Source organism: Nymphalis io, chromosome 9 (genome assembly GCF_905147045.1).
Source record: "Nymphalis io chromosome 9, ilAglIoxx1.1, whole genome shotgun sequence".
NCBI classification, from domain to species: domain Eukaryota; kingdom Metazoa; phylum Arthropoda; class Insecta; order Lepidoptera; family Nymphalidae; genus Nymphalis; species Nymphalis io.
The window spans coordinates 10,872,560-10,896,656 of NC_065896.1; the positions used below are offsets into that span (position 1 = coordinate 10,872,560).

The following is a 24,097-nucleotide window of genomic DNA, read 5'->3' on the forward strand; positions in this document are numbered from 1 at the left end:
TTTGTCATTGAAAAAATGTTATGATAATTAAATAATTGTCTCCAAAATTTATTAAATTAACAAAAAAGCCTTGTACTTTGAATGATTTGAAAAATAAATAGTGCTTCGCGCCTATTTTTGCACATTAACCAAATTTATTTATTTATTAATCCTTTATTGCACACACTTTACAAACATTTAGTAACACATAATAGCAAGTTGAACATATAGTATGCAAAGGCGGCCTTTTCATTTATAGTGATCTCTTCCAGGCAACCTCTGTATATGTTTATATGTTTTTTAGCCAGGATCCCTTATCGGGCATAGTGTGCGAACAACTTAAAATATATGAATATTTAAAAGTAAAAAACATATTTTTTCTATAAATATTAATTACGCAACTTAAATCTTAACCAATGACCACCTTCAAGTGCAAGGTTGAATGTTTCGCACGAAAGCTTAGCAGGAACACAAGTTTTCTCTGATGGTGAAACTTCTATATGGAGAAGAATCTGTTATAGAAGAGCCTTCAATTCGCATAGAGCAAACCTTGAACCTAGAGGAAAATGAAAATGTAAGAAATATAAAATAAAATCATATCATTTACAGTAAAATTTAATATACAATATTTTATTTTCACCTACTGAGATGTATAATTTTGGTTCAATTTATTGTTAAAACTGAAACACAAGATATGATCCACACATACAGTAACAGTAACAGCCTGTTAATGTCCCACTGCTGGGCTAAGGCCTCCTCTCCCTTTTGAGGAGAAGGTTTGGACCTTATTCCACCACGCTGCTCCAATGCGGGTTGGTAGAATACACATGTGGCAGAATTTCAATGAAATAAGACACATGCAGATTTCCTCACGATGTTTTACTTCACCGTTAAGCACGAGATGAATTATAAACACAAATAAAGCACATGAAAATTCAGTGGTGCTTGCCCGGGTTTGGACCCACGATCATCGGTTAAGATTCACGCGTTCTTACCACTAGGCCATCTCGGCTTACACATACTAGCAAAGTTAAATTAAAGTTTGTAAAATAAGATATATTGTAAAACGAATTGAAGTTACCTATACAGTTTCTAGAGCCATTCCCGAAAGGCATATAAGCCATGGTGTTGATGTTGTGTCTGTTTTCTGGTGAAAAACGTTCAGGGTCGAATTTTTCTGGATTCCGAAATATGTTTGCGTCACGGTGAAAAGACCAAACTGGTATCGAAATGAGTTCTCCTCGACGTATCTGTCGATGTATACATATTAATTTTAACATATATTTTTTTCAAAATTAAAATGATTGTTGATTGATATTTTGTCCCTTGTGTTTGAAATTACATTAGTTCACTCAACATTTCTTCATCAATCATTTATTTTTTTAAGCAATCCGATGTATACTTACAAAATGGCTGTTGTTGTTTGTTAATGTTACTTACAATGTAATCCTTTGTGGCTGTGTTGCTAGGTTTTCCCAAGTTATAGTCTTTAACGCAAGCTCTATCTAATGCCACGACTGGTGGCCACAATCTAAGTGCTTCTACAATAGTTAAATTTCATATTCGTAATAAAATAATACACATTTTATATTTATTATTTTTGTAGCATAGATTTTCACATCTTTCTTTGTCTTTACAAACAGAAATAATTGGTGCAATTTAAAAAAAAATAATAAATGCAACATATTGTCGTAAATAAAAAAAAAGTGTAATGTATAAAATAAAAGCAAAATCCTCGAAATTTGATACGAACACTAGCCTGGGGATAATATTCTGATTTGTATAATAATTATAAAGTCAGATAATATTATAACTATTAACATTTTACGAAATCCATTTCATAAAAAATCCAAGCCAAAAAGCCTGATAATCATTACTTTTTAAAATGATTGCCATTTATATTTTAGTTTTATTGAAAAATTAAAGATAAATTAATCCCAATGGTACAATCAGTGAAGTGTGTCTGTGACGTAGTCATTTTACCTGACGTCACCATGTCCATATAAGTCATATTCTGAATGGAATTAATATTCAGTATGCCTTTATATTTTTGATTATGCTCCTTGATCTCTTGGACCAGGCGTTCCTGGATGTCTGGGTGAAGAGCCAGCTCGTACAGTGCAAACGACATTGCCGTTGATATAGTATCAAAACCAGCAATGAAGAATAATATTGCCTGGGCAATAAGATCGGTGTCAGACCATACTGGAAAATACCAATAATTTTATTAAAAGAACATAATCTACGAGTCTAGTTGTATGAACGGCTATATTGTTTTTTTGTTTCTCGCTCTTTTTCCCTCTCTAATTTTCTTCGACCATTCATTACCATACATCATTTAAGTAATATCTTGGTCATACCATAAATCATTATAGTAATATCTTGGACTACACTATCAATACTTATTGTCTTTATAGTTTATTCCAAGATATTACTTAAATGATTTATATTCCTTTAAAAAAGTTAGAGTCAGTACGAGAAACAAATACCCGAAGAGCCAGAATTATAACTTTGAGTTTCGCTAGCTAGGGATTCCGTATACTAAATACATAATGAAAATTATCAGTTTTTAATTTCGGTTTTTTAAAGGCTTAAAATAACTCTTTGTACTGTTGCTTATTTGCGAACTACTCCAAAACAACTGACATATTTGGAAGAAAATAAAGCATCATATACGCTGTTCGGATTAATTAAAATTGAATAATAATATACACACTTCGGTCGACTTTCTTCATGCCCACAGACGATTCCTCGACGGTAGAGAAACCAGTATCTTGATGGGTATCTTTATTTTTATCATCGTGGGTAAGTTGACCTAGAAAATAATAATTGGAATATAAGATTTAATAAAAAATAATCAAGGATCTTTACTGTTCGCTAATTCGGTTGTTAACAAAATTTCATTAAAATTGGTACAACAATAATTTGAAATATTAGAGGCGTAACCTAAATAAATTAAAAATATAATGTACAAAATTGATCTATTCTTTTCATAATTAACGAATGTTGTTTCTATATAGTAACGAGAGCATACAATATTTAAATTTGATAAGAGATTCATTTGTGAAAAACAAAGAATGTTTACAATAATTAATAAAACAACATAAATTGCCGGTAATGATGATTCAGCATAGATGCTGCTGTTTGTAAATAAACAACTAATTAACTATTTTTAGTTTATTTATATGTATATTCGTAAATAATTGGTACGATTTCTATGTACCAAAGGATTTACCTATAAACGTTGTTTAGATGGTGATTAGTTGAATAATACATCTTCTTTCGAATATCAAATCAATGATCAGAGAAAGAGAGGAAAAATTGTTCTGGTGTAAATATTTTGAAAGGCTTACCTGTCTTAGCTTCCATTAGCAGATGAATCATGTCGGGTCTTAATATATTACGGCTCTTTCTATCTTTCATTGTGCTCATTACCAAATCAATGAAGAAGTTTTTCGTAACATTTTTGAATAGCTTCAGCTTTAATTTCTGAAAAGAGAGGTTATCAAATTAATAATAATATGAAAAAAGAACTTGAATGAAATCATTACAAGACTAGCAACCCGCCTCGACTTCGTCCGAGGTGAACTATTATCTTTTTTATGGCAATAATGACTTATATAGGAAAAAAATGATACATTGTGTTACATTCTTGCCATTAAAAATGGTTAAGTATATTTGACTTTATCAATTACAAAAGAAACTTACAAAAATATAACCTTTTCCTTTTATGTTATTAGTATACAATGATAAATAAGGCTGTACTGTTATATAATTCAATAAAATACCTTTGCAAAATATGGAAAAGCGGAAATAATAAATAAAATAATTGTCTTTTCAAAATTGAACAATGAAATATCTTTTCCCATTTTATAGAACTGGTTTTCTTTATCTGTATGCGAATCAACTTTTAGACCAAACGCGCAGGAAGCAATTACGTCGTTTGCATAGCGCGATGTCAAGTCCTTGACATCTATATCGACATACGCTGCTAAAAATAAAAATAATAATTATTAGCATCATAGAAAATTTTTTTTTTTTTTTTTTTTTTTTTTTTTTTTTTTTTTTTTTTTTTTTTTTTTTTTTTTTTTTTTTTTTATAGAATAGGAAGGTGGACGAGCATATGGGCCACCTGATGGTAAGTGGTCACCAAACGCCCTTAGACATTGGCATTCTAAGAAATGTCAACCATCGCTTATAGCCAATGCGCCACCAACCTTGGGAACTAAGATTTTATGTCCCTTGTGCCTGTAATTACACTGGCTCACTCACCCTTCAAACCGGAACACAACAATATCAAGTATTGCTGTTTTGCGGTAGAATATCTGATGAGTGGGTGGTACCTACCCAGACGAGCTTGCACAAAGCCCTACCACCAGTTAATGTGTAAAATGTACAAAACAACCGCAGAAGTAGTTTGAAATAGTTTTAAGACCTTTTTCTATATATTATACCTGGTGGTAAGCTTTGTGCAGGCCCGTCTGGGTGGGTACCGCCACTCATCTGATATTTTGCCGCTAAGCAGCATTACTTAGTATTATTGCGTTCTGGTTTGAAGGGTTTGAGGGGTCAGTGTAACTACAGGCACAAGGGACAAAACATCTCAGTACCTAAGGTTGGTGGTGCACTGGCAATGTTTATTATTTCTTACACACCAACGTCTATGACCGTCGGTGGTGACCACTTACTATCAGGTGTTCCATTCGTCCGCCTTCCTATAACATAATTTTTTTAATACAAAATCGGAACTCTTAACTACGTTGATATAAGTATATATTTTTACACTATTAGTGGTCTCCGACTTCGACTATACAATTTTTCATCGTCTACCGCCTATACACTTTTACTTTCTTTATTTGTACTATAATGTTGTACACTAATACAATTGAACTACACGAATGTTGTTCGAAGCACTTTAATTTAATGAAATTTATGTAGTACCGGCTTCCACGTCGTTGACAAATTAAATTCATCGTCGGAATATTCACCTATTAAACTCCTAAACCACTTGGTTGAGGTTCATGACCCAAAGGTTTCCTCGAAGGACAAAACATCACACGCAAAACATTCATAATTAAGAACGATCAAAATTGTTAAAACATAAAAAATGGTAGATGGAGGATGGTGATACGTAGTTAAAACTCGAATAAAATAATTATACAGAACTGCTAACATAAATATAGCTAAAGTTTAAAGTTTACATTTTAATAATTGACATTTCAAAATACTCTCTAATATAGCATTAACAGTGTATTGAGTGTTTATATTCGTTTTATTGCCAGTTGTTACTGTAACAATAATTACTATAATTGCAACTTACAATCAGATTCTTGAATTTTCTTCTTTAACGATCGAATCATTTGCTCACCCACTTCCTCCATGAAAGGTAGCATCAGTTTTATTTTTGAGGTCGTGAACGCTGGACTTAATGTTGAACGCATGTCCTTCCATTCATCGCCTGAATATAATTTTATTTATGTTTTATTTGAACTATGCTTACGTGGTGGTTAATCATTATATTATAAGAAATACCTCTTAAAGAAAATAAATTTCTTCCAAACAAAGGCTCAACTGCTTCATCAATAAATTTTCTATGATCGGTGAAGTGTTCGAAATCTTTTATGGTAATGGTTTTAATTAATTCAAGATCTTGTAGTACTAGAACCAGTTTCATAAACTCATATCTTCCAACAAACCTTAAATATTTTTAAGTTTTTTAGAAAAAGGCAAAGATTCTAGCATATATTATCCACCATAGCTCATAATGGAGCAGCGCAGTGGACAGACTCCAAGCCTTTTCGATATATACGAACTGTTACGTTTTTTTGAATAAAGAAGAATTTTTTTGTTTTCCTTATTTGAAAACATTAACAACATTAAAAAGTTTTTCAGAAAGCAATTTCACAATCACTTTAATTTGAAGAGGTTAAAATTAAATTTCTATTCAGACATCATTAGGAAATACCTCAGTACCTTTCTTCTGGACAGAGTTTATATAAACTATGCATTTCCTGGGCGAAAAATATCTTTTTACGAGCCATGTTTAACATGTTGCCAAAAAATGGGACCACAGGGAAATGCTTGACTCCATAATTACTGAACCTGGAGTAGATCTGATGAAAGTACAGGGCCAGTGCCGCGATCGGCACGGCACTCCATATGAGGAAAATCATCTGTTAGACAATCACTAATATTATAAAAAGTAGGTTTAAATCGCTTTTCTTCCGGTTTCACACTAAAACTATTTATCTGATTTACGACATAATTATACATAAGCTGTATAGAGTTTTATTGATAGTTAATATTATATTTATTATAATAATTAATTAAAATAAAAAGAGATTACGTAATAGCTTACTGAATATATTTTATTTTCTGCACTGCTTTCATATTAAAACTCTATTAAAGCTGAATTAAGCTTTTGAGTACAACCATAGGCGATAGATATGCGTTATGTATTCTTGGACAAACACCAAAAACCGTTAATCAATTTTTTTTGAAGTAAGCTATATACACATAGTCACCGATTTTTAATTTGTTTGTTGATTTTTATTTGATTTTGAAGTGTAAACATCTAAGCGCCCGGTACACGGTAGGGTAGGGTAACAGAGTTCGAGCGTCAGATGACGTCAGCATAAGGTTTCGAGCGTCTCATGACGTACGATTTTTTATCGTATTTATATCCGTACAAGAGTCCACATGCTTACACATCAATTCTCGTGAGTACCTTGGCACTCACGAAAATTCTCACTCAGTTTGATTATCAAATCTAAATAGATATTAGTTAGTTAGGTAGATATTACATATTAATCTAGATAGAATAAATTTATATTTTTAAAGAAAATGAAAAAAATAATAACACTTACATTTAAAAATTGTACTGCGCTTATATACAATTATGAATGATAACAGTTTAAACAATTTATAAAAATCTTTACTTATATTGATAAGAAAATATAAATAAAACACCCACGTGCCGATTCACCGAGGTGCTTCATAAAACTGACGTCATTTTGCGTTTGGTTGGTGGTCTGAGTATTCGTTGATAAAGATTATATTACTTATCAAAAGAGAATCAATATCAAAACATTATTATATTATATTATGTTTTTATATAAAGGTTCCTAGGGAGAAGGATATAGAAAGAGAATATTAGTTTTGTTTTGAATATTAATAGAAAAAGTAATTGTCTATTGGTACATTATAATGGTGATTAGATAGTCTTAATTTTTTTTTTTGATAGATTTGGCGGACCAGCATATGGGCCACATAGTAAGTGGTCACCAAACGCCCTCAGACATTTGCATTGTAAGAAATATAAGATATAAAATCTTAGTTCCCAAGGTTGGTGGCGCATTGGCTATAAGCGATGGTTGACATTTCTTACAATGCCAATGTCTAAGGGCGTTTGGTGACCACTTACCATCAGGTGGCCCATATGCTCGTCCACCTTCCTATTCTATAAAAAAAATAAAAAAAATAAAAAAAACTATACTCATCAAAATATATCTATAGAACCGGTAAACAACATTGCGTTGGTATTTTAGACTAATCCGCTCATGTCAGCGATTTCCTTTCAGATGTCTTCGTGGAAACTGCAATCAACTGGTATTTGTAGTAGATAAATATTTATACAAACTTGAGTCTCGTACTTTGTGAAAAGATGATACCGTATCAGCTAGTTCAGGAATTCAATTGTTTAGGTATCTGTTTTTGCTTTTGATTCTTAAATGAGATTAATCTTTGGGAATCGATATCTGATAAATATGGTATATTATAAAAAAATGATATTGGCTAAATCTAATGTTTTATAAATAATCAATAAATATAATTCATTAATTTTCAATAACTTAATTTTATTATAGTATAAAATTACAAGTAGTAATTTGCAGCTCTGCGCGGTTTCACTCGCGTGAAACGTTACTTCTATATTCCCGTGAGTTATTGAGTGATAATAAAAAGTCTAGTTACATTGCTCAAGTAACGGGCTGTTTAACGAAAATATATTTTTTTCAAATATGTAGGTCCCGTGATTGACCGGGCTGTTCATACAAACGAACTCTTCAGCTTCATAATAGTAATGAATCTGAAAAGTTTAAGCTAGATATAAAAAAAAATCAATGATCTAATATGAATATGTTCAAAACCATGTTTAGATATGCATGCCTAACAGCTAAAGGCACAGAAAAATAAATCAAAAGAAAAACCCTTTCAAATAATTAACTTTTATTTTTCGAAAAAATACATTAACATTAATATTGCACTTATTTACGAGCCTTGAATTTTAACCAATGACCGCCATCAATTCGAGGATTAAATGATTCGGGTGCCAGTTTAACAGGAATACGAGTTTTTTCAGATACTAATACTTCTGTATGAAGCAGAATTTGGTACAGCAATACCTTTAGCTCGCAAAGAGCAAATCTTGAACCTAGACAGTAAAAAATAAATGATTAAAATTAGAATTACAGTGTCTTATGAAATTAATTTGCAAATTAATTATATCTGTGTTTATTTATTTTTTATTTAAAAAAACTTTATTGACCAAATAGTAAATGGGTACAAAAGAGGAACATAAGGCATTCTCCACCAGTTAATTTTTATTTTAATCAGAAATACATTAAGGTGATACTAAAACTAAACAACAATATTTCAAGAAAATAACAAATAAACATTTGAGAAACATTATCCAAGAATTTGTCTCGCACATGATGTTTAACAGTGAGCTTCGATGGAGTCTTTCTGATATCTACAGGAAGCTTGTTCCAAAGTTTAACAACACAAATAGTGAAAGAATTATAATTGAAACTAGAGTGAATAGTAACCGAAAGTACATTCTTTTATATCAAAAATTTGTGAATCATTAATTAAAATGTTATATTTAATAGTTTTAGGAATGTAGATTGTACATTTTACTTTTAACTAATCACATTACATCAACTATATTATGATACAATTAAACATTATTCGTAAATTTAAAAAAGTAATAAATACTAATACTAACACATTGTTTTGCCATCTATGAAAATAATCTTGGAACGTAAGATACGGCTTGTTTGTTAATGATTTTTGATATATGGTTTAAATGAAGACTAAAATACTTGCCTATACAGTTTCGTGGACCAACACCAAAAGGCATGTACGTCATGGGATTAATATTGTGCTTGTTGTCTTCGGAGAATCGTTCAGGGTCAAACTTGTTTGGGTTCGAAAATATTTTAGGATCACGATGAATACTCCAAACCGGTATTGAAAGGATTTCTCCTTTACGCATCTGTTGATAAGAGTTTGTTATATAAATGCAATAACTTAAATATCTTAAAATTATTAAGAAAAATAAATAGCATTAGCTTGTGCTGTGTATGTGTGTTTGAGTGTGTCATTCTTACAAAATAATCCTTGGTCGCTGAAGGGTTAGGTTTTCCCATATTATAGTCTTTAACACAAATTCGGTCCAGAGCTAAAACTGGTGGCCATAGTCTAAGTGCTTCTGCGAAAAGTTAAAAAACTTCTTTTATTTGTTCATTTTACTTTAAGACTATCAAAAGGTATATTTTAAGTCAATATTTAAAACTGTATTTAAAAAAAAAGTTACTTACCAGATGTTACCATGTCTAAGTACGCCATGTTCTGGATGGAACTGAAGTTCAGCTTACCACCATTTTTAGCATCATAGTCCTTGATCTCTTTTGCCAGGCGCTCCTGGATCTCAGGATGAACTGCCAGCTCATGAAGAGTAAAGGACATTGCGATTGATATTGTTTCAAAGCCAGCAATGAAAAATAACACAGCTTGAGCGATGAGATCGGTGTCGGACCAAACTAGCAAATAAAAAAAAGGATTGTAGCAGACCAACAATGTTTTATGTAAATCTTCTTCCAATTCGGGCAAGATATATCCAGATGCAGTTTGAATGTTTGATTTAAGCACTGAGATTCTTTTCCCTACTGTCACAAAAAATTTATGTAAAACATTTTCGTCTCATTCTCCTACAAATATATGTATGAGCTAACAAGGAAAAAATAATAGAAATTTTAAACTAGTACAATCCACAAACCTTTATTGATGGTTTTTTTCCCAACTGACGATTCTTCTACAGTAGCAAAGCCGGTATCTTGTTCGTTGTTACTACCGTTTTTTTCATCGTGTGATAGTTGACCTGTTAGTATATATTAAAACTTATAAAAAAATGTACTTTTTTTCTAGTTTAATGACTCCATTACGAGGATAAGCTGTTAAACAATATGATGTAAACTTAATTCAGCTTAATGTTGTCTGTCAAAGTTTATTTTATTCTTAAATTCATACTGTTAAGCTATTTTCTCAGAATTATTTGCAATACCTTTTTTAATTACCTTTATTAACTATTATATACACACCTTAACAAGAAATGGACAAGCCGATAGCATAAAGAATAGCAACATTTGTCGTAATTTGAAAGTAGAAGCCGATTTGCCCTTCTCATAGAACTGATTATTCTTTTCAGTTTGTGAGTCCACCTTAAGACCAAATGCACAGGACGCGATCACATCAGTAGCGGAACGTGATGTCAAGTCCTTGCAATCCACATCGATAAAGCCTGAAACAATATATTTCAAACATTACTACAATATTAAGATTGTCGTAATGTACAGCTTAATAATGTATCCCTAAAGGCATTCTTTCGTTTCAAGGATGTTTGCTGAAGCGAATTTTGACTCTTTTCACGTAATTTTGCATAAAAGATGCGCATCCTTGGTTGCGGGCCAGCTCCAGCAAAATGATCAAAATAATCGCTAGCAAACTACACTACCCTACAATTTTTCTTTTACAATCGTTATAAACCACTGCGGTTTCTGGAGCAGTATACTGTAGTAGTAGTAGTAGTAGGTAATCAATTTGTTATTTATGGTTTATATTTGCTATTAACAATCCGCTTTGTTATTGTTATTTAGAGTCTAATGATTAAAAAATAATTTATATTATAAGTGAGATCGTGCAGGCCATCCCACATGTTGTGACTAATAAACAGCATGATTTGAACACTAATGACGATTAATATATTTTGTGTTTTTTTTTTTTTATTTTATAAAATTGCCTTGAATCTTTAGATTTTGGTTTAGGAAGTCATGCTTCTAGTATAAATAACCTGACTACATTATTACATTTACTCGGATGTTTGGGCTTTGTGCAAAGATTCCACTAATTCATCACATATTATACCGTCAAACAACAATAGTTTATGTGGTTGTGTTCTGGTTTAAAAAGGTGAACCCGTGTAACTACAGGCAAAGGGCATAACGTTCTAGTTTCAATGGTTGGTGGCACATTGATGATTTAAGGATTACTATTTCTTTTAATGAAAAAAAATTATAATATTATCGATTTACCGTCTGATTCTTTGATTTTCATCTTTAACGTTCTTATCATTTGTTCACCCACTTCCTCGATGAAGGGTAACATTAGTTTTATCTTCGAGCTTGTGAACGCTGGGCTCAAAGTTGAACGCATGTCTTTCCATTCCTGACCTTTTCACAAATAATGTAGTATTAAATATATTTAATTTGGTCATTTTTATTTTAAGATTATTATCAAACCTTTTAATGATAATAAGTTGCGTCCAAACAGAGGCTCAACTTTTTCATCTGTGAAACCGCGATGGTCGAGGAAGTATTCAAAGTCTTTTATTGTTATCTTCTTAACCAGCTCAAGGTCTTGTATAACTAATGTAGGCTTTGTGAACTCAAATCTTCCAACGAATCTTAAACATAAAGTCATGCATTAATTACTTCACAAACAGCCATTTTTTAAGTACTTTAAATAGTGAAAATACAAAAGGGATATTCTTTGTAAAAATAAATATTCTTAAAATATATAAAAAGTCTAATTTTCAAACCTTTCGTTCGGGAAAGCTTTGTAAATCTTATCAAACTGGTCGGTTAAATGGTCCATCCGAAATGCTACTCTCCCCATATTGCCAAAGAAGGGAATCACCTTCATATGTCTCACGCCATAGTCACTAAACCTGGAGTATGTTTGCCGGAAGTACAGAGTCAGAACAGCGAACAACACTGTGCTCCATATTAAAATATATATCATCTAAAAATGAATACTCAAGATTTCAAATAAAAGACTTAACAAAAACAAGATTAAATGTTCCAAATGGACGAGTCTCAAAAAATAAAGGTTAGAAAAACAAGCAGTCTTAGGGACTGCCGATAAAAGTAAAGACTTGAAACTGTTAAATATATTTCCATATCTATTGGCAAGAAGTAATTCTAGCCCTTTTTATTATATAGCTTTTTATTTATCAAAATACCAAGTGTCGCTTACTCGGAACAAAATATTAATAAAGCTTAATCTAAATAAATAATTGTTAAAATACACATATTATTTTTTATATAAACTTTCAAATACTTAAATTATTTGTACTTTCAGCGATTTCATTATATTAACATTAACGTGTCGGCGACGCAAAGCCTGACTATAATAGTAGATCTATCCCCACACAATAAACCAGCGCAACGCGCCTAAAAAAGTTTTCACTGCAAAAAAATAAAAATATAAATGTGATCGATTATTGTGGACAAAGTATGTTATTTAATATATTAATAGAAAATATTCTCACAATTTATTAATGAATGCTAAAAGTTTCTGCTAGTACTTAAAATTTGATTAATGTTTTGATTAACTTATACTAGCAGGTTAAATTAAGTAGACGGTTGTAAAAACTACATGGTGTAAGTGTGACTTGCTTATCTTTGATGAAGTTCCCAGTTAACAACAGTATTTTTAATAAAAAAAACGATGAATCAATTAGCCCTTATTTACAATGATTTTAAATATTTATTACTCGTTTTCAACTCAGTTTATTATTAAATTACTTTAAATGGCTCTCGTGTAAAATTTTCTTTTTTTAATTGCACTTCTTTACGTAAGGACCATCGTTTTTTGATCGAGCAAAGTCTACCGATAGATGGCATAATAATTATTTTGTTAAAGTAAAAAAAATATAACTGCTAAAAAGTAAATATTAAATAAAATAATGTATTTTCAAAGTAATTACGTTTCTCTATTTGGCTGCGCTTAAAATTAAATTTATAAATAAAAAAATATATAAATAGGTCCAGGGTTTCTTAGGTGTGAAAATCGCAGGTTCACTCCTAATCTCTTGGATTATTATGGTCCCTAATCCTTATACATATTTCATGCTTATTTATAGGGATAAATAGTTTGTCTTTTTGGGTAATTGTGCTTTGAAAACAGGTTTCGTTAGTACGTATGCTTTTAAAAACAAAACACTTACGATGTTTTTCTTTGCAAAACTTATACAATATATCCTGTTTAAATAATATGTCCTTATTCTCCGAAACAATACACTCAACTGAGACAAATATAAACATATAAGTTTTAAACATAGAAGCTTATCTACAACATTTACTCTTTCCTAACTATTTGTACAAATATGTAACGTGATTGGTTGATGAAAACTACAATTTGGGTCGAATTAAAATTTCACAATTACATTTTATGCAGTTTATTTATTAAGTAAAATATTTGTTTGTTTGAAAGAATTTAATTCACAATTACAGTTAAAATAAAATACATACAATACTCCTTAATATTTACAATATATATATACATTTATTTCTATATAAAGTAACTATTTCTTTATTCTGATGTCTAACTTATAAGTAAGAGATTCTTGGATCCAGGTCCTAGTTTCGAATTCCAGGAAAAATCAATAACAGTTACTAGATTTTCAGTGTTATAAAATTGGCGGTTTTACAAACCCATTCATGGTAAAGCACAAAAAATATTGACTGTTTGATTTATCTACGATCGTATTATATTAAACAGATAACATGGTAGGGAATCCACTTCTTGAACAAACAGCTTAAGTATGCAGCACTATAGTATATTCTGCGTAGATGGCTATTGCCCCGTCGAGAGTGGCTAAATCAGCCGTAGCCGAAATGTGGTTAGGAAATGAGGCTTATTACATTATAAAGGAACATATCTATACAAATAGATAAAACTAGTGTCTGTCTGTGATTCTAAAATGTCTCTCTTTTTAAGTTAATATGTCTATTTGCATGCTATCAAAACCGACAGTAACAGTAACAGCCTGTTAATGTCTCATGGGCTAAGGCCTTCTCTCCCTTATTGAGGAGACGGTTTGGAGCTTATTTCACCACGCTGCTCCAATGCGGGTTGGTAGAATACACATGTGGCAGAATTTCAATGAAATTAGACACATGCAGGTTTCCTCACGAAGTTTTCCTTCACCGTCAAGCACGAGATGAGATAAACAAAAATTAAGCACATGAAAATTCAGTGGTGCTTTCCTGTGTTTGAACCCACGATCGTCGGTTAAAATTCACGCGTTCTAACCACTAGAAAACCAATACCGAACCGAACATTTTTATATGGTCATTATAAAAGTCAAATGGAAGATTTTGAAGGGTTTTCGCCACAAACGGATTCCATTTTCACGTAGCTGTGAGTATTATGTAGTCTACGCTGCTATATTATTACTATACTACTATATTACCACGATATACGTGGTGATGTATAGCCATACCCCAATAACTTTGAATAAACTTACGATGTAAAAATTTATAATAGGAATTTAAAGTAAACAATATTAATATAATAAGGTAATCTCTTAAAATCTTAGTCGCGGATTTTAAACCTAAACCAATAGCCACCTGCAAGTCTGATGTTAAAGGAATCCTTAACAAGCTTTCGAGAGAGAACGGTCTTTTCTGATGGGTAAACTTCAAAATGTAGTAAAGTTTGATACAACAGAGCCTTTATTTCACAAAGAGCAAATCTTGATCCTGAAAAAATAAAATGGAAATTAAATGAATGACCATAAATATAATATGTAATGTAGTAACAAATACAAAAATATTGTTTAGGTACAAGCCACACGATAGACGCTACAAGATAGAAGAAAGAAGTGTTAAAATTTGAGTGCACAATAATGTGAACTTGAGAAGGAATTTTCGTACTTTTTCAAGACATTATTCCCAGACTAGGTTTTTAATTCTGAGTAGCCAGGGCCGTTCGTCGCCTTAAAATAACAATTCTAGATATGTCTTACCAATACAGTTCCTGGGTCCAAGACCGAAAGGCATGTAAGCCAAAGGATTAATCTTATGCTTGTTTTCGTTAGAGAAGCGTTCAGGGTCGAATTTATTAGGATTGGAAAAATATTTAGGGTCATAATGGAAACACCATACTGGCATCCAAAGAAGCTCTCCTTCTCGCATCTGGAATTATTTATTACTCATTTTAAATGTAACACACACAATTTATAAGGAACAATTTAAATACCTACGATGAAATCTTTTTCAGCTGCGTCATTAGGTTTTCCCATGTTGTAATCTTTCTTACAAACCCTTTCCAAGGCTATAGCCGCTGGCCAGAGGCGTAGTACTTCTGCAAAATAAAAACTTCGTACGACGTTTGAACGCTCAAAATTTAAGCACCATAAAAAACCCTACTTTTTGACGTTCTTTTTTATTTAAGAGGTATACTAGCAATGTTCTTTGTTAAGAAATTACTAATATTACTATTTGCCTCCCATTAAGCATAGCTTGACGGATTTGGGACGACAAAATAGCCCATGGGATCAGGATCGAACCTGTGACTTTTATATATGGTCCATACATTGCTATATTGACGCTTTAAGCCTTTAATAATACTCTAAAAGTTAGTGACTATTATTGAATTTACCTATAATGAAAACTTACCTGAAGTTACCATGTCCATGTACGTCATATTCTGTATCGAGTTAAAGTTCAACTTTCCGCCATTTTTGGCATGATGTTCCTTGATCTCATTTGCGAGTCGTTCCTGGATCTCAGGATGGAGGGCCAATTCGCGCAGCGCATGGGACATTGAAGTTGACACTGATTCGAAGCCACCGATGAAGAACAAGACAGCTTGGGCCACGAGATCGATGTCAGACCACACTGATGATAAAAAGAAATTATATGAAGACAAAGTACATGGTGCTTCAGTATTTATTACGGGAATAAAAGACTAAAGAGGATTTTTCTTAACTGACATAAACCAAATTTAACCAGGTATTTTTATAGAAACGTCGTATTAGCATAAATAGATCACTTATATTAGCGATCGTATTTTTGTTTTACGACCAATGAGTCGTTAAAGTATTTATAATTATGAACGACACATTCATGAACTCCAAAGTTTACGCGACGTTTTATTAAGGAACGCTTTTAACGAAACATAATAAGATCCATCATCCTTAACATCATAGAAAATCATCATTATAGGTTATCTATTTATTTTAGTTCAGTATCTTTTCTAATTCTTTATAAATATATAACAAGACATATACCAAAAAAATAAATTGCACATCGCTATTTGAAACCTGTTTGATTTACGGATACGATTATAAGATGCAACGACAAGAAGGTAATGTAAACGCGCTAAGAAAGGATAATGCGTAAGTATAACATGCAACTACATACTATGTTTTTGAGATTAATCAAAAAATATATAAAATATCATTGTACTCCCTTTATATGTTCTCAACATATTAAGCTATCACAGACTTTATAATAAAATATAATGTGAGTTACAAAAATATATCTAATGTGCTATGTGTGTGCTATGGGAGAGTAAGTATAAGTTCCACGCAAACTGCTCACACATCTTAGCAGCGGTACGGTAATTTGATGCGTATATCTTGTAAAAGATTATTTCGCGTGGAAAACAGCGACAAGGAAGAAGATACAAACCTCTGTCAATAGTTTTCTTGCCGATAGACGATTCTTCGACCGTAGCAAATCCAGTGTCTTGGTGAATGTCATCGTTACCTTTTTCATCGTGTGACAAGTGACCTGTTAAGAACAAAACAAATACATAGAAGTACATCAGCATATTATTACAAACTTAATTTATAATAGTAAATGTAATTTTTTGTAATGTTTTTATTTTATTTTATAGGCAGGTGGACCAGAAAATGAGACACCTGATGGTAAGTGGTCACCAGAGCTCATAGATATAAAATATAGATATTGGCGATATAAGGCCAATAATAACCATTCCTTACATCGCCAATGTGCCACCAACCTTGGGAACTAAGATGTTATGGGCCTTGTGCCTGTAGTGACACTGGCTCACTCACCCTTCAAACCGGAACGTAACAATACTATTGCTGTTTAGCGGCATAATATCTGATGAGTGGGTGGTACCCACTCAGACGGGCATGCACAAAATACCACCAGGTTAATTGTTGAAGGTGCAATACGTTACGGAGAATGTTTTAGTGTATCATCAAATTTTAATTAGTCGCTGTGCTTCAATTTCACACGCTTTAATTTTAGACTATTGGCGTGAATTTAATGTTCTTGTATATAACATTTAAAATTAATATATTAGAATAGGACGAGAAATCCGGGAACTGCGGTTTTTGGTGTGTATTCAATAAATATTTGATTTCACTAGATTATAAAACATTTCTTTTCATTTAATAATGATTTACTTTATATTTACTTTGATGTGGTATCGCGAGGTCACATTATACAGTACAAGGATACAAGGATACAAGGATCGATAGGGCGCGTACTGTAGGATTAATATTAATAGATTAATATTTGTCCTTTCTCTTCTATGATTTCTTATAGAGCATTTCTCTTGATAGCCCGACCAACGTTTCGCAAACCCTATAGTCCGTATCCGTTATACGTCGTCTTCTTTATCGGTGTACGCAGTTAGTACACCGATAAAGAAGTAATAGTCTGGTACTTGAAAAGAAGTACCTAGGTATTAAACAAGTGCTGAAAAACAAACACGAGTCGCATGTGACGATGCTGTTAAATAAGTTTCAATATATTCTATATTCTCGTGCTTGACGGTGAAGGAAAACATCGCGAGGAAACCTGCATGTGTCTAATTTCATTGAAATTATGCCACATGTGTATTCTACCAAACCGCATTGGAGCAGCGTAGTGGAATAAGCTGCAAAACTTCTCCTCAAAAAGGGAGAGGAGGCCTTAGCCTGGGCTAAGGCCTATCCCACTGCTGGCAGTGGGATATTAACAGACTGTACCTGTTATATTCTATTATTTTTTTTTATTCTATTTTTTATTACACATTAAATTATAATTTGCTCATATCGTATAATATGCGCTAGATTATATATAATATGCGTCAGAGGCCGGATTACCGTATTATCACTGTAGGTATTATTTTCTATTTCAACAACATTAATGATATTTATGACGCATGTAACAATAACGGAGAAGACGATTGGTTTTTTTCTTTAAGAATTTCCTATATTTATTAAAAGAATATTTGATAATCATTTGCTTAAGTAAAGGCTAACCTTTTCGTTCATAAATTCAAAAACATTCCACGCTAACTGTGTTAACTTATACCTTTTTCCAGGCAAGTCGAATTTTGAAGGTAAATAGAACTTATTTTATTAATTACTCGCAAAGATTTTAATCTAAAGTAAAAATTGATATTCTTCTGTCCAATTTTTGTCGTGGAGACCATTTTCACCATTGTAGTCAACTGTGAAAAAGGCACTTATTGTTAAAAAGTTCGACTAACGGTTTTACGTTCTTTCCGACGCTTGGAGTGTTAATAATCAAACAAGAGGCTTATTTATATGACATAATCTACTGATAATGTACTAACCAACGAGGCAATAAGATTATGATTAATAAATACTAACATTGCCTGTTCTTCAAATTTGCTAGTTATTGTTTTGAACGAAATTTAACCCGGTATTTGTGATCATCTAGGGCAAATTATCTTTCAAATAAAATAAGACAGCTCTTAATCGACTTTTTTAATAAAAAAAATATACCTGTTGAAAAGACTAAAGCATTCATTGTTCTGTTATTAAAATAAAGAACGTTGTTTTTAATATAAATATAACAAAATATTATTTTCATTCTTAAAACATTGATTATTATTATTACTAGTAGTTTGTTGTTACTTACAAATACTACAAAAAAATGTTTGCCGACTTGCATGTTACCAGTCTATGAAGGTTATCAGTGTATACGATTTTGAGTCGCAACAATAAAATTCTCATATATTACCTGGGAGCAGAAAGCGGTGGCCGAAAAAGGGCATCAAGACATAAGAGAGCGTCATGCAGTTTACCGTCACGGCATTCATATGCCTTCACTCACCTCACCTCATGGTGGAAATGATTGTGATGAATGATTGTATAATTGTACGATCTCAATACGCGTCAACAGATGTTCGACATCAAACAAATATCTTAATAGGCATTAGTATAGATTTATGAAGAAGTTATGAGAAATAATTGTTACCTTTCTTAGCCTCCATAAGAAGATGGATCATGTCCGGTCTGATAATGCTACGAGCTTCTCTGTCCTTCATTGTACTTAGCACTAGGTTGATAAAGAAATCCCTAGTTTTGTTTGAAAATAGCGTTATTTTAAATATCTAAAAAAAAGTTGGAAAGCCAATCAAAACTTTATTACCATTGTGACAAACTGACAAAAAATTAACAAAGGCTCAGTCAGAATTTTTATCATAACAATTTGTTAATAATTGTCAATTTTATGTATTGTTAAATTAAGTTAAAAAAGTTACGTTTGTTTCGATTTCGATGTGTTATGAAATGATTCAAAACTACATAACTACGGAAACCATAAAACAAATTATATGAAACTCAAAATTATTGCATTATATTTAAAATACTTTAGATTTGCAATATTCTATAAAAATAAATCTAAATTAGGAAATATGTTTTTTACGCTAATCCTATTCTAAACCTAATTATCCAATCATAAACACAATAAAGACACTTCACCTTAACGAGAGATGGACACGCAGACAGTGCGAAGAAGAGAAACATTTGTCGGAATTTGAAAGTAGAAGCGACTTTGCCCATCTCATAGAACTTATTGTTCTTTTCCGTTTGTGAGTTAACTGTTAGACCAAATGCACAAGACGCGATCACATCAGTAGCATACCGTGATGTCAAGTCCTTGCAATCTACATCGATGTAGCCTGTAACATTTAATAAAAATATTATATTATCACGATTGTCGTTGTGCACAATTTTTCCAGTTCGAAATATATTTGAATTAATTTTGACCAAATTTCGGCTTCAGCTGTCAATATAAAGGATAAGATAGTATTCGTGATGTGCATTCATCACCTAACACACACCTCATTACATATTCTATAACCACACAGACACTTACCCAGACGGATTTCCACAAAGATCGCCAACGTCACCAACGTTGGACAAAGAATGCATACAAGTCAAACAAAAAAGTATTTTTTTACGTAGTGAAAAGCTCGTGGAAATAAAATCAGATATTTAAACACATAGGCAACATAATTTGAAAACTAATGATGATTAATATTGAAAATTCGCAAACTGATACTATTATTTATAAACTTTTATAACAAATTTAAGTTCTGGGAAGCCATTATACTCGCCAATGTCAAGTATAAAAAGATATAAAAAACCTAACAACTTGATTACATATAGTTTTGGCCATTTTTAAATAAAGCTTCAGTAAAAAAATACTAAGTGACTGCTCAATTATACAAAAACATATAAAATCATTCATGTTAGACGTGATGTCAAATATAGAACCTTTACCAATAAATAGTTTATCAACTTTTTATACAAACAATAAAACTCTTCAGCTTTATATTATTTTACTTATTAACTAGATTTCATTTCGTCGACTTACCTTCCGATTCCTTGATTTTCTTCTTTAATGATTGTATCATTAGTTCACCCACTTCCACCATGAAGGGTACCATTAGTTTAATCTTCGAGCTCGTGAACGCTGGGCTCAAAGTTGAACGCATGTCTTTCCATTCCTGACCTTGTCATATATAATATAATATTAAGTACATTACATTTAATGAATTTTATTTCAAAATTATAATCAAACCTTTTAATGAAAATATATTCCGTCCAAACAAAGGCTCAACTTTTTCATCTGTGAGTCCGCGATGGTCGAGGAAGTATTCAAAATCTTTAATTGTTATCTTCTTAACCAGCTCAAGGTCTTGTATAACTAACGTAGGCTTTGTGAACTCAAATCTTCCAACGAATCTTAAATATAAAGTCATGCATTAATTACATCACAAGCAGTCATTTTAAGTACTTCAAATAGATAAAATTCAAAAGGGAGATTCTTTGTAAAAATAAATATACTCAAAATAAATAAAAAGTCTAATTTTCGAACCTTTCGTTAGGGAAAGCTTTGTAAATCTTATCAAACTGGTCGGTTAAATGGTCCATTCGAAATGCTACTCTCGCCATATTGCCAAAGAAAGGAATCACCTTCATATGTTTCACGCCATAGTCACTAAATCTGGAGTATGTTTGCCAAAAGTACAGAGTCAGAGCAGCGAGCAGCACTGCACTCCATATTAAAAAATATATCATCTGAAAAAAAAAAAAATTAAAACAAAACATCAATAAAAAGACCAGTTACCAAGAGTATTCAATAGCATCTTAATCGACTGGGATGATTGTTTATATTTCAGTCGATTCCCCTCTTTTTTTTTAATGTAAAAATATTGAACACAATGGTTTAATGGTTGTTCTTGCTTAATGGTTCGAACTCATATATATCATATACATAAATACATCCATTATTGATATTTATTTATTGTTTAATTATGGTTCAAAATTCGAATCACATTTATTTAAAATAAATGTCATACGAATTGGGCGTGTGACTTCATTATTAGGACCAAGTTTCTAACTATTTGATTCTGATATATAAAATATTATTCATAGGCATTCACGTACAGAGTGGGCCAAAAATGATTGCAAAGCATTTGAGCTTCTTAGAAAAAACATTCAAGTTAGTTCTTTCTATGAAATATTTCAACATTCGGTGCTAACTCAATTAAATAAAATAATTATTAAAATCAAATTACAGCTAGTAAAATATCGAGTAGTGGTACAAATTCGTATTTGTTTATTGATAACCTACGCTTCTTTAGTAGAGTAAAAATAGTAATAACTATAAACATAGATTCATTATCACGTCGTACAACGTATTACGCCGTTTTCTTAATTAGTTTTTAAAACAATATAATTTAAGAAAAGGAAACGAAACAATAAATATAGTTGAGAAAGGTAAAAGTATTTACATTGTTTAGTCCTAAGACGCCAATTTTACTAATTTTACATACAATGCCAACGAATAAAGAACCATCTGTTTTTTAATTGCTACGAACTATTTCCATTCAGAAATATTAGTCTTTTTAATTATAAATATCGTTTATAAACCAGCACCACTCGCAAGCTACTATCATTATTCAGTAATATATTTTATGAGTATTTATTATGTTTATATAAGTTATTAATCAAATTAAGTTTCTAAGTGAATAATAGTTTATATTACTTACTTGGTTTTGCAAGCCCGTTTGGGTAGGCACCACCCACTCATCATATATTCTACAGCCAAACAGCAATACTTAGTATCGTTTTGTTTTGGTTTGAGGGGCGAGCGTAACTATAGGCTAGGCTATGGGGCATTGGCGATGTAAGGAGCAGTTAATATTTTTACAATGCTAATGTTTATGGGCGGTAGTAGTCACTACTTACCATCAGTTAGTCCATTTGTCCATCTACCCACCCACTTTAAATTAAAAAAAATCAAAGCATTTGGGCTTGGTACCGACTTCACACAATTTGTAATTGTTTAAAAAAGTACTTACAATATTTTTCTTCGTGACACCTTTAAACAGATATATCGATAGTTAGTCAAAACAATATATGTATAATGAATAAATAATACGTGCTTATCCACTGAAGTAATACAATCAACTGAGACAAAAATAAATTTATAATCTCGTCTCAGTAAAAATAAGTTTTAAACATAGAAGCTTATCTACAATATGTACTGTTACTCAACTACTCGTACAATTATGTGACGTGATTGCTTGAAGAAAAAAAACCATTATAATTTGAAATTCGTTTTTAAATTTGAAGTTGTACGATACAGCATATTGTTTTGTAGGTAAATATTTATTTACAGTAACAGTACAGTAACGGCCTGTAAATGTCCCACTGCTGGGCTAAGGCCTCCTCTCCCTTTTTTGAGGAGAAGGTTTGGAGCTTATTCCACCACGCTGCTCCAGTGCGGGTTGGTAGAATACACATGTGGCAGAATTTCGATGAAATTAGACACATGCAGGTTTCCTCACGATGTTTTCCTTCACCGAAAAGCACGAGATGAATTATAAACAGAAATTAAGCACATGTAAATTCAGAGGTGCTCGCCCGGGTTTGAACCCACGTTCATCGGTTAAGATTCACGCGTTCTTACCACTGGGCCAATACCAATATTTATTTGCTAGGTGAAATTTAATTTAACACTTATAGTTATAATTTTACAAATATATAAATAAAAATGAACTGTCTACTTGGTCTAGTGGCTTGCTTATACGGTTCCATTCTAGGATCGGATCAAACCAATAGCAGATAATAGGTTTTCCTGTCAAGATTTTCTCTGTGTTACAATTTTGGCCGTGTTATAAATCCAAAAAAAAGCTCCAGTGGCTCTCTATTTTCCTTCGCAGGAATACACACATTCTGTCTCTTTTCTACTCAATTCTATTCAGCTATCCCCTTCTACCCCGAAAAGCAGTTGGAGTTCATCTGTGAGACTCAATGCAGTATCTCCGATCGCATGGGAGTATTATTATAACTATTCCTTCCTGTTTCTCACCCTTCTATATTAAATCGTTTACTGGCACATGTCTTTGAAATAAACTATCTCTGTCTATAGAGCGCTCAAGCTCTGGTTATTTTTAAGAAAAACATGTTAAAGAATTTTATTTAAGTTGTGTAAAAGCTAATAATAAAGTTATATAATGATATTATATAGTGTTGATATATATTATATAGGTACGACTGCCTCGTTGATCTAGTGGCTTGATGTAAGGCCGCAGACCCGAAGGTCCTGGGTTCAATTCCCAGGTCAGGCCAATTAAAAGTTATTGGGGTTTTTGTGTCAGAAAATTCTCAGTAGCAGCCCGGAGTCTGAAAGTTGGAAGCGTGTACGCTCCCGTGCCTCGGAAAGCATGTAATGATGATGCATGAAAATGGTAATCTATTCCAATAGAT

At 31.9% G+C, this 24,097-nt stretch overlaps 2 protein-coding genes across 2 annotated transcripts in view; one reads left to right on the forward strand and one right to left on the reverse strand.

The window, feature by feature from the left end:
* LOC126770530 (sodium-independent sulfate anion transporter-like) overlaps positions 1-13,569 on the forward strand; it is a 292,448-nt gene extending 278,879 nt beyond the window's left edge. Inside the window, exon 11 of the transcript XR_007669461.1 lies at positions 13,551-13,569. The gene's annotated coding sequence lies outside the window, so the exon portion shown is untranslated. The remainder of the gene's footprint in view (positions 1-13,550) is intronic.
* Positions 98-23,308, reverse strand: LOC126770907 (uncharacterized). Its single transcript, XM_050490516.1, is given in 31 exon segments — positions 98-535; positions 1,061-1,229; positions 1,420-1,520; positions 1,963-2,184; positions 2,696-2,794; positions 3,333-3,468; positions 3,768-3,970; positions 5,300-5,437; positions 5,512-5,675; positions 5,953-6,152; positions 8,256-8,410; positions 9,579-9,800; positions 9,910-9,923; positions 10,077-10,138; positions 10,359-10,558; positions 11,349-11,486; positions 11,556-11,719; positions 11,855-12,057; positions 13,265-13,342; positions 14,543-14,550; positions 14,643-14,801; positions 15,068-15,236; positions 15,305-15,405; positions 15,720-15,941; positions 16,737-16,838; positions 19,290-19,425; positions 19,796-19,995; positions 20,694-20,831; positions 20,901-21,064; positions 21,198-21,400; positions 22,687-23,308. Coding segments are annotated over 30 exon segments (4,437 nt in total). The 5' UTR covers positions 22,687-23,308; the 3' UTR covers positions 98-368.
* Between the last annotated feature and the right edge of the window lie 789 nt (positions 23,309-24,097).